This window comes from Papilio xuthus, unplaced genomic scaffold (assembly GCF_000836235.2).
Source record: "Papilio xuthus unplaced genomic scaffold, Pxut_1.1 DF827756.1, whole genome shotgun sequence".
Lineage (NCBI taxonomy): Eukaryota > Metazoa > Arthropoda > Insecta > Lepidoptera > Papilionidae > Papilio > Papilio xuthus.
In genome coordinates, this window is record NW_013530893.1 from 3490431 (window position 1) to 3501137 (window position 10707).

At 33.9% G+C, this 10707-nt stretch overlaps 2 protein-coding genes across 8 annotated transcripts in view; one reads left to right on the top strand and one right to left on the bottom strand.

Moving 5' to 3' along the window:
* Nucleotides 1-284: 284 nt before the first annotated feature.
* Scgalpha (sarcoglycan alpha) lies at nucleotides 285-7229 on the bottom strand. 6 transcript variants are annotated; one of them, XM_013309881.1, is made up of 10 exons: nucleotides 6699-6919; nucleotides 6449-6590; nucleotides 5684-5826; nucleotides 4449-4597; nucleotides 4046-4177; nucleotides 3790-3964; nucleotides 2988-3232; nucleotides 2261-2329; nucleotides 1707-1808; nucleotides 285-1145 (listed from the first exon to the last, which is right to left on the bottom strand). In XM_013309881.1, exons 1-10 carry the CDS (start codon nucleotides 6741-6743, stop codon nucleotides 725-727), a joined length of 1623 nt encoding a protein of 540 aa, XP_013165335.1. In that variant the 5' UTR covers nucleotides 6744-6919; the 3' UTR covers nucleotides 285-724. The 6 variants fall into 6 exon arrangements, with proteins under 6 accessions (XP_013165335.1, XP_013165334.1, XP_013165337.1 ...); XM_013309880.1 differs by having other exon boundaries at nucleotides 6693-6919; XM_013309883.1 differs by lacking the exon at nucleotides 6699-6919 and adding an exon at nucleotides 7128-7229 and having other exon boundaries at nucleotides 286-1145.
* A 286-nt stretch (nucleotides 7230-7515) lies between these two features.
* The window catches only part of 5PtaseI (inositol polyphosphate-5-phosphatase A), a 15851-nt gene continuing 12659 nt past the window's right edge, over nucleotides 7516-10707 (top strand). For both annotated transcript variants that reach the window (XM_013310252.1, XM_013310251.1), the window contains exons 1-2: nucleotides 7516-7843; nucleotides 8762-8764. In XM_013310252.1, the coding sequence (XP_013165706.1) occupies nucleotides 7763-7843; nucleotides 8762-8764 (84 nt within the window). In that variant the 5' untranslated portion in view covers nucleotides 7516-7762. The remainder of the gene's footprint in view (nucleotides 7844-8761; nucleotides 8765-10707) is intronic.

The following is a 10707-nucleotide window of genomic DNA, read 5'->3' on the forward strand; positions in this document are numbered from 1 at the left end:
TTCCTAACTTTTTTTTTCTAAAAATCGTTTAAATTGATTTTTTTTTGATAAAATTGACTAGAACAGTTTAAGTAACAGATTATTTAATAATTTTATCTAATTGTACATTTTAATATTAAATAAAATCTATAGATTTTGGAGAAAAAAAAAGTAATTTTTTGTCAACAACCTTCATGGTTAATTACAAGTTTGAAATGTCTATATTTTATAAATTTTCCTCTAATCAAGTTAAAACTATTTAACTACCATTTTTTGTAACAATTATTTCTTCTCTAAAATTCTACTTTTTATTCCCTAAAATAATATTTATATTAGAGAAAGCAATCGCCTATTTATTAGATGAAAATCTAAGATTAAAATTTCTTGTAAAGGCTTATTTCATCTAACAAAAGGCATAAATTAAAAAAAAAAAACGATTGATCGTATAGATAATTTAAGGAAAGAGATAACTGTATGATTTCCATCTCGTTCACTCACTCTTCAAAATCTACTAAACCGTTTATACTGCAAAACTTCACAACGAGAAATACAAATAAATAGAAGCCATGCGTTAATCATCAACCAAAAAACCCATATATTTTAGCACTTCAGTAATAAATCACTTTTAAACACGTTCCATGACACTATTCCGCAAGTAAGCTCGCCAGGCGAGTCGATGGCAGTGATAGTGTTAACAGAACCAAGTCTTAACCGGAGGCCTTGAGCCGTCCGTAGACAGGCTCTGTCACATACCAATACCTGTCACCCCGTACTTTGCCAATTCTGGTACATTAATATCATCCAAATCCGGTTTGATCGAGTTATAACCGGTCAAATCCGGTTTCGATTGAATAAAATCCGGTTTAACGAGTACGTAATCCTCAGTGCCGTCGTTCAGGTCTATTATCGGGTCTTTTGGTATTCCATCGTAGTTCCCAGTAATGTTTGCCTCGTTTAGGAGTTTTAGGGATTCTTCTAAAGCTAGTGTACGGTTATGTTCAGGCGTGTGTCCGCTAGTGGAGGGCGTGGTGGTGTTGCCAGATCTGCGATGATGGAGAGAATTGTTGGTGGAGCCGATGTACGGAGGCGGTTGAGGTCTGTTGTAGCTGCCGGCTAAATTGGTGCTCGATTTCGGACTGTACGGTCTGACAAGACTGTTGTTGGGACTGAAAAAAATATAACAATTTTTTAAATCGCATATTATTTCTAAATTACTATAAGGTATGCTTGATTGACTTTAGTCCATTGATGTAAAATAATTAAATTCTATTAGACATCTCTATATTGTGTTGCCATTGTGAAAAATTTTCTAAGCCCCTATAACTTTTATAATTAAAAGTTATCGCCCGCGGATCAGTTCTTGCGAAATTTAAAAAATCTTGATTAGTAGCCTATATGTCTTTCAAGACTATCTGCCAATTACTTGTAGTAAATTTTAGCGAGTTTTATGCAACCTTTCTGGAGATACCTTCTCACAAACATCCATCCATCCGATCATTCGCATTTAAATTTGTAATATAGGGGTTAATGGAGTATTTATCAGAACTTTATGGTATAACAATTTTGTATTGATTTATCTTACTTATATTATAAATGCAAATGTTTGGATGGATGTTCATTGGAAGGTATCTCCAGAACGGCTACATAATTCGACGAAATTTGGCAGACATATAGAACATAGTCTGAAAGAAAACATTCGTTACTAAGTTTTTTTTATAAAATGTTACCTGACTCCCAAACTCTTGTTACTGTTGTTATCATTGACTTGTGTCTGGTCAGTGTTGCCAGTGCCGTATCTGCAAAGTTCCACCCTCCCTGTTTTCTGAGCTCTAAAATATAATAAAAAATGTTATCTGTGGTACTTTAATTTCTTGTTAAATGCTGGTTAGAAAATAACTTATATGAGAAAGCATTAAAAAAGCACGGAATTAAAAAATCTTAATTCTATTCACATAGGCTATTCTTAAAATAGCCTATGTAATAGCCTATGTGTTCTTCCAGACTATTTGTATGCCAAATTACAGCGTGATCCGTTCTGGACATACCTTCAAACAAACACCCAACCATCCAAACACTCGCATTTATAATATTAATAAGAATTAATATAAAAAAAGCGTAAGATGTAAAAACTAAAAATTAGTACCAAACTATGCAATGCCGAATATATTATTTTTTTCCTAAACCAATTAAAAAAACACAGTATTTTTTTGGATTGTTAAATTAATTAAGTTATTTTGAGGTTATTAAATCTTTTTAATAAAGTTTCATTATACAATCTAACCTCTTTTTTCTATAATCAATACAAATATGATAGATATTTTCTAGAAAATATTCAGATTCTGGATCAGTCCTGAAATAATTACAAAAATTATTTAGTACTATCACAGAGCAAGAGTGTATAGTGCTATTCAAACTTTACGATGGCTCGAAATCGTACAAGATGTTGCACAGAACACCATGTTATGTAAGGAACGTAAATATATATGTAGACCCATAGTTACATTTAATTACACCATTGTGAAAACTATCTAATCTTTAGATATCTTGCCTTCTAGAGGAAGTTATAGTCAGTTGGTTCACTAAAACACATGATGACATTGCCACAGTAACGCAACGGAGCATCTTCCATTCTACAAACCACTTGGTACCTGATCACATTAGCGGTCGTATATAACCACGAGCAGTCATAACGTTTGAATCTTATTATACTAGTAGTTATAATAATTACGTCATTCATCATCAGCTCACTATCACCCCACAGAGGGGCTCGGAGCCTACCTTAAGTTAGGCGTGACTAGGCCATAGTCAACCAGTGCAGGTTGCATCACGATGTTTCCCTTCACCGTACGAACGTCTGATAAATGTATAGGTATATGTAAATCGGAAATAGAAAAACACATTGGTACATGGCGGGATTCGAACCCAGGACCTGCAGATTGCAAGTCAAGTGCTTTACCCCTGACCCACCGACGGTCTTCCAAGAATAATTATAAATAATTATTACTTACATAGCTGCATATCTGAAGCATAGGACCGCAGTAAGAGCAGCAATAGCGACACAGAGTAATAACAGCGGCGGTGCGACAGCCGCGACCAGCTGACGTGCGACACTACGCTGTGGCAATGCACGTCGCTCCGGCGCAGACCATTGTTGTCTATCCAGTACACGTGTACTCGATATGCGACTTGTGTTAGGTAACTCTGTTAGGTATTCTAGGTGTATGGTTGAACGTGGCTTGTATATTGTGTTGTACTGGAAACGAAGTTGTTTATTGATTAACAAAAAGGGAAGTAGCCTATGTCTTATTCCATCTGGGTCATATTTCATCAAGATTCGTTAAGCCGTATTCGAGAAACGAAGTAACAAACATCTATCTATCCATACAAACTTTTGCTTTTATAATATTAGTATTGTTAGCAAGAAAACCCGACACTGTGCCGGTGTACTGTCACAACACTAGCCTTACTTAAATGTCAACTTTTATGTCCCCTCACTAATCATTCTGACAGTTGACATTGTAACGAAAGCGCGCCATTCGCGCCAAAGGATTCTAACTAATAACGTCTAAAAGTATGAAGTATGATAAATGCAATATTTTAAAAGTAAATATTAATTTAATTTGCTAGTAAAACTGTACTATGAAGGCAAAGAACACAAATCAAATGACACAAGTTAGTAAATTGCATAAATAAGAACCTATTTCCACTGAGCCGCTAGCAAAGCGCGAGCGGCGCGTTTCTCCATTCGCAATGGAGTCTCGTGCTAAGTGGAAATAAGCATTAAATAGTAGTTGAAAATAAAACACTTACAAGTTCAAAGCTGCACCAATCTAGAGTGAAACCGGCGTCCCGGAATAACCTTTCCACTGTAGTACGTTTATATTCCCGGGGACAGCTGGGGAGCCGGGATAGAGGACGTACTTCTTCTCTCAGTCTTTTCAGCTCAGAAGAAAACGGAATTGAACTACCGAGACGTACAACCAAACTGGCAAAAAATAATTTATATATTTATCTTTAATCTTGTTTAAGATTTAATATAACAAAATATGAAAATACAAAAACTTACCCCTCCCCGTCGCTAGGTTTCAGTGGGAGCCGAGCTCCTAAATCAATAGCTGAAGACAGGAAGGTCGGATACAAATCCTCCTTGCTCTCTGTCCATAACTTCATCCTTAGGATGTCTTTGAGGCGTGTCATTCTGGAATATACGATAGCAGTGAACTTAGCAATAATTACTATGGCAACGGGTGAACAATAGTGAAATAAAAAAAATTAGAAGCTGTTCTTCCAGATTATGTTCTATTACTGTGCTAAATTTCATCAAGATTCGTTAAGCCGTTCTGAAGATATCTTGTTACAATCATCCAAACAATCGCATTTGTAATATTAATATGAATTATGATTTCGCAAATAGATAGAAAGCCAAGTAAATGTTGCTTATACAATAAACACCAAAAGAAATTGTTTACCTATGATCATCGAGTAGGTCTTCTACATTCAAGTTATCTATTTTGAGTTCGACTTCGTGACGCGCCATGTTTTCTTTCGGCTTAACATTCAATACGACTAGAACACGCCGAGTCTCGTAGTCTTGACGATTGAGACCGATTACCTCTAACTGAGAAAAACAGATCATTTAATATCTACTGCCTTCTTTAGAGCTTAGCATTATTTGCTATTTAGATTAATATCAGTTTTTTTAAATAAAATAATAGCAGATTTTTGTGAATTTACTAATATTTCTTTCTACCATTCCAACTAAGCTCTAGGTTTGTGCTAGGATATGGTTTACGACAATAGTCGAATGAAGGGATCCGAACTCTCGACCACGTGATCGCAAATCCGTTCATTTAACCATTAGGCTATTGACGGTTAACTGGCGTTTAACAAATAATAAACGCACGCAGAGTGAACCGCGCGGTCAGAATCACGCGACTAGTGGAAAAAGGGTGTTCTACAATATTTGACGTAAGTTCCATAGCCATTCACTGACGTCACTATGATTACGTCAGCGTCATTAAAACGCATAATAAATTCGTGATTTTTTTTATTGTTCAGAAATATCTCATTGCATACATAATGAACAATGATAGTTTTAAATTAAGTACTTCCCACGTATAATAAATATGTCTTGTTCTATTCAGTATGATAAATACGAATTTAACAAGCGATCAGATTCAATGGAGGTTTGAATTGTCGTTTGTTATAATTCCAGCCACTGAGATTCATATTACACTGTAAATGTTAAATGGACTCTTTGAAATCAATTAGTGAATACTTTCAAGGACTTAACGGTTTTAACCCTAAAACCAGGTGCGGACTTAGGAGTATAATTATATCGTATAAAAAATATGAACAGAAAAATATTAATTGAAAATTAATTCATCATCATCATCAGCTCACTATACGTCCCCACCGAGGGGCTCGGAGTCTACCCTAAGTTAAGGGTGACAAGCCATAGGCTATACAGAAAAAGAATTTAACAGTCTTAAAGTCCGATACCATGCTGCAAAACATTCATTGCAGTGGGAGTAAAATGAACTTAACAAATTCGAAGTTAAAAGTTCTTAATTCAAGCAGAAAATATCGACGACAATCAATTTTTATCATCGTCATCACCTTATACTACTAGAGGTCCAGCCTTATAAGCCTTAATATTTGCTTTTTAATTCGATCATCTTTAACCAGTTATATAAATACTTACAGTTATCGAGGATTCCGTTCCTCTCGGCGGCGTACCGAATATAAAACCGGAGTGATGTCGGCTGCTGTACACGTACCGCAGCCATGATGGTAGCTCCGGCTTGCCCTTTAGTGATGCGTGAAAACGATATTGCTCCTCGAATTCTAAAATATGAATAATTGGGCTAGATTATACAAGATTCAAATATGTGCAACTTACGCTAAGACATGGTTCAATTCCGACGGCACATATTAATTTGTAAACTATTTATCAGTGAGAAATCAATCTTACAAAATATTTCTTACTGAGAAATGACCATATAATTATCAACGACATAATAAACGAGATTTTCTTAGGAGATAATCACATAATTCTTGACTATTCTTAAAATTATATCACAAGACTTAGAGCACATTATGTCTTTCTTATAAAATTTATAAAAACTTAAGAAAATAAGACATAAATTGGAATAAATCGCATATAACGTACCATCTTATGTTGTTGTACATGATTAGTAGGAGGTTGACGACTGTTTAACATTTTTTAAATTATTTATTTCATTAATTTTAAATTAAATATGTTCCAGATATTAAAAACATATAATATTATCAATAGTTACTTTTTCATTTTAATTATTGTTTAGTTAAAACATAGAGCTGCATATTCTATCAAGCGATATTTAACTACCTATACTTTTTACTTGCAGCATTTATGGTATAAATACGCTTGGAAACGAAAGTTCATCGTAATGTTATCGAAAAGAAATATTACGTGCCAAGAACTTACCCTGATAAGTCCAGTTAAATAAATTCGGTGTGATAGGAACGGCAAACATTTCCGTTTCGACGGCATTATTAATGTTTTGTGAATATACAACAGCTGTCAGCAATGTCAGAGTTAATAGGACGCGCATTTTCGTTATAATTGCCTAAAAAAAACAAAACATCGTTTTACAAGTGCAAATCTAAAGCAGCATTCAACAAATCGTTTAAGTAGTTTGGGTTATGTTGAAAAATAAATTTATTATTACACAAACATTGTTCGCAGTGGAAACAAGACCTAAATAGCTCATCATTACCATTATAATTAACTAGTCACTGTATTAAATGAATAAGCACATGAAAATGAACTGAATCACTCAAAGGAAAACATTACTATCGATTTCCATTCTATCCTTTCACAAAAGGTTGGACACTGAACTGAAAACGTATCGCACATGTGCAGAACTGGCACACTTCACAGAGAGGAATTTGAAATTAAACATTTTTATAAAAAAAAATTACAAAAGCTACTATAGCTATAGAAATTTACATATTACGTCAATCATTAATTCTACCAAAGCATAACTAATTGTAACTACGATTAATAAGACAGGTTACTATTGTTAGATAGTTATTGCTATCTAAGTACGCAATACACCAGCTACGTAAGCTAAAAGTATTAAAATATAATGACAGTAATTTACATCATGAATATTTGCTTCCTGAGTGAACACCCTTTTTATTTACGATTTACGTTAAAAATATACGCAAGTGCGTCCCTGAAAACGGGGCGTGACGTAAACCGAGAACCGACGTCATTGGTCAACATGCATTCGATGGAAGTGTTTTGGTATCGAAAATTACGTTCCGTTACACATTTTTATGTTTTAACATCGTTCTTCAACTGTTTGGAATATTAATAATTTTCTTATAAATTAAATTAAATCACCTATTTATGTAACAATAATTTGAAAAACGTAAATAAATCCTTAAGGTTTTTAAATTAAGCTAAAACTAGGGGAGATAACGGCGAAAGTACTGTTTTTATAGAACTGTTCGCGGTATTGTAAAACAAAACGAAACCCATTCATTTACAAATGTCAGAAACAGAAACCTCGGAAAGTTGAAAGGGCGAGGAGGGCCATTCGGGTGATTTTTGCAGTTTCATTACAGAAAGAATTGTACGCGGGGATAAAATAACAATCGAAACAACTATAATGTTACCAGCGGCGGTTGAAGGCAGAGTGTTCGCGCGCGAAATCCGCTTCAACGCCGTATAACAATGTCGGGACAGTTCGATATTCCAAATTGTTTTTAACTTAGTAACGCCTCCAGGATCATGTTGAAATTTAAAAAAATGGGCTCGGATAAAGTGCCGTTACTGCTTGTTACTGCCAACGTTGGATCTATATTCGAAGACGTAAGTGCATACAGTAAAATGTATCTTTTTAACGAGATGATTAAGCGACATTAATGTGATTACCCACACAGTTTTCAATTAAAATATTGCGCGGTTAGATTGTATTCTATATTTGAAACAAGAGGATTATCGACCGTTTAACATTGTCACGCCTTGTACTGATCGATAATAAAGAGATTGGCGCAAAAGAAATCTTATAAGATTTCTTTTATAGAATTATATTTCGATTTGAATCCTTACAACACAGATAGTAATATTCTTAATATTAATAACATTTCTAAATGTGTAGATATTTTTTATTGTAGATTAAGTTAAGGAAACTGTAGTTTACCTTTGCTGTTTTTATTATCAAGTTTAGATTAATTTCCATAGTTATTTTCCTTCTTTTGTATATTAAATTAGTTTAACTAAAACAAATTGCCAGAATGTAAAAAACTGCATATGAAAAAAGTCACTTCAGATAAAAGCTTAAAATATTAGGATATTTGTATTGCTACTTATTTTGCACTCCCCTTCGGATATGCTCATAATGTGTCTAAAAAATATTGTTCCTTGCTACAGACTTTTATTAATATATCGGGAATCCCACTGTGACTCCACTTGTGTAAAATCATATAACAATTTCAGTCTCTGATTTGCGATAATTATTTTATAAAATGTAGCTGTCGGAACATTTTATAAAAATCCTAACATAAAGTTTATTTGGGTATGTTTTCATGTAACCTTGACAATAATTTGATAATCACTTCCCTTCACTGTATTAAAGCTATTCACCTACTTTTATAGTGCAGATAAATGAAATTATAAATTACTAACTATTACCTATGACTCCAATGAATAAAAAAATAAATTAGTAGCCCAAATGTTCTTCCAGACTATGTTCTAAGTCTATGCTAACTGGTAGGGACATTTGTTGAGCCGTTCTAGAGATATGTTCTAACAAACATCTAGCGAACTGTACATCTAAATATCTGCATTTATAATAGTAGCAAGATAGCATATAGTGATCACAAACTGAAGAATTCCAATGTAAGACAAACTCAATAGTCCAGTAGTTAATTGTTAATAGGATTGGATTTAATCGATATATATATAGAAGTTAACAGGAATTTATTGACATGGTGGTAAGGACATCATCAGTTTTTTCCTATTGACATAAAAGCCTGTAACTACTAATTTTATTTATGTTAATTTAACAAACACATAACTTCACTGCCTAGTATAGCAGTTTGTTATAGATGTTTTCAAATATCTTGGTGGCTCGTAACATCACACAAACTGCACAGAACATAATGTAAAGTGGAGCGGTGTAGAGGCTACTTCATAGAGCATGGATAACCTTGAGCCACCAAAATATTTGAAATGATGTATTTAATTTGCTATTTCTTTTTAGTTTTATTAATTATCTGTTTACTTTGAATCATAAACAATTGAGTGTTTATAGCTTCTAAATTTTTACATAACAAGATATGTTTTTAACCTTGTATTTGACCTGTATTTAAAAACAATTACATATGACCTTATCCTCTAATATCTGATCAAACATTAAATCAAAGCCTATTATTTTTGCAATAATGATTACAATCTTTATGTTATTTCAAAAAGTAATTGCTTTGCCTTTATTTAAGAAATCTTTTAGCTCGCTAAGATTTAAAAAGAGGGATAAATATTTATTACACTAATATTATAAATAGAAATTTTTAGATGGATGAATGTTTGTTTAAAGGTATCTCCAGAATGGCTTAACAGATTTTAATGAAATTTGACATAGATGTACTATATAGTCTGGAAGAACACATAGGCTACTACGCTTTTTTTAATTCACGCAGACGGAGTCTTGGGCGACAGCTATTTACTTATAGAACTTGCTTTAAACAATTGTAACTGACCAAATTAAAGTTATTGAAAAATTAGCCAAATGTAGTCAACTATTACTCATTTGTAATTTTGTTAACGTCACTATAGTTAGGGATTAATATTTTTGAACATTTTTCCTGTTTGCATGTTTTATTACGTAAATATATCCTGTTTAAATGACGTATATTCAATGTGCATTAACAACATCCTCTAATATACTAAACTATGATTTGTTATTTAATGAACAAAATATAAACAGCAGGACCGTCCACAACAATATTAATGCAACCCAATGAAGAATTTAGATCCTCTAAAAATAGTAATATTCTTTTCAAATGTCTTAGCGGCTCAAGGACATAGGGCGCGCTGCGCATAGCCTTCCCATCGCATCCCTCGACGCCCCGCTACACCTAAAATTGTGTTCTGCGCAGGAACTCGTGCGAAGTTAAGTCCTTGCACACCAGAGTTAAGACGTCTCAGATCAAGGCTGGTTTTAGCATTTCCAGCACCAAGGGGAACATTTTTACGGCACCCTCGTTTTTATCGGGGGAAATCTTCCAAGTATATCGCATCTTAGGGGGCATTGCGGGGGGGCAAGCGCAAGAGGCGGATATAAAGGGTCGGCTGCGGTGCTCCCTTATGTCCGGCGCCTTGGGCAGCCCCACCTCGCCATAACTTAACGCCGCTGATGTCCTTGGTATAAAGCTTGGTCCCTCACCACTGAAAATGACGTAAGGATGTCGACAGCGTTGGTCTTTAAATATTTTATGCAGTTAACCACGAGCCGAAGAAAAGCTTGAATCTTTTAATACGTGAATACAAAAACCACAAGTTGAATATTTCAATTAACTTTTAAACTATACAGCAATCATAGTTATCAGTAAAAATTAGTTTAGTCATTTTTCTAGGCAATCTGTTTATTCAAGGTCATTTAAAATACAGGATAAGTAAACTCGTCTACATACGGTAATAAATGTGTCATTAGTAATCTTCCACACAGAAGACAG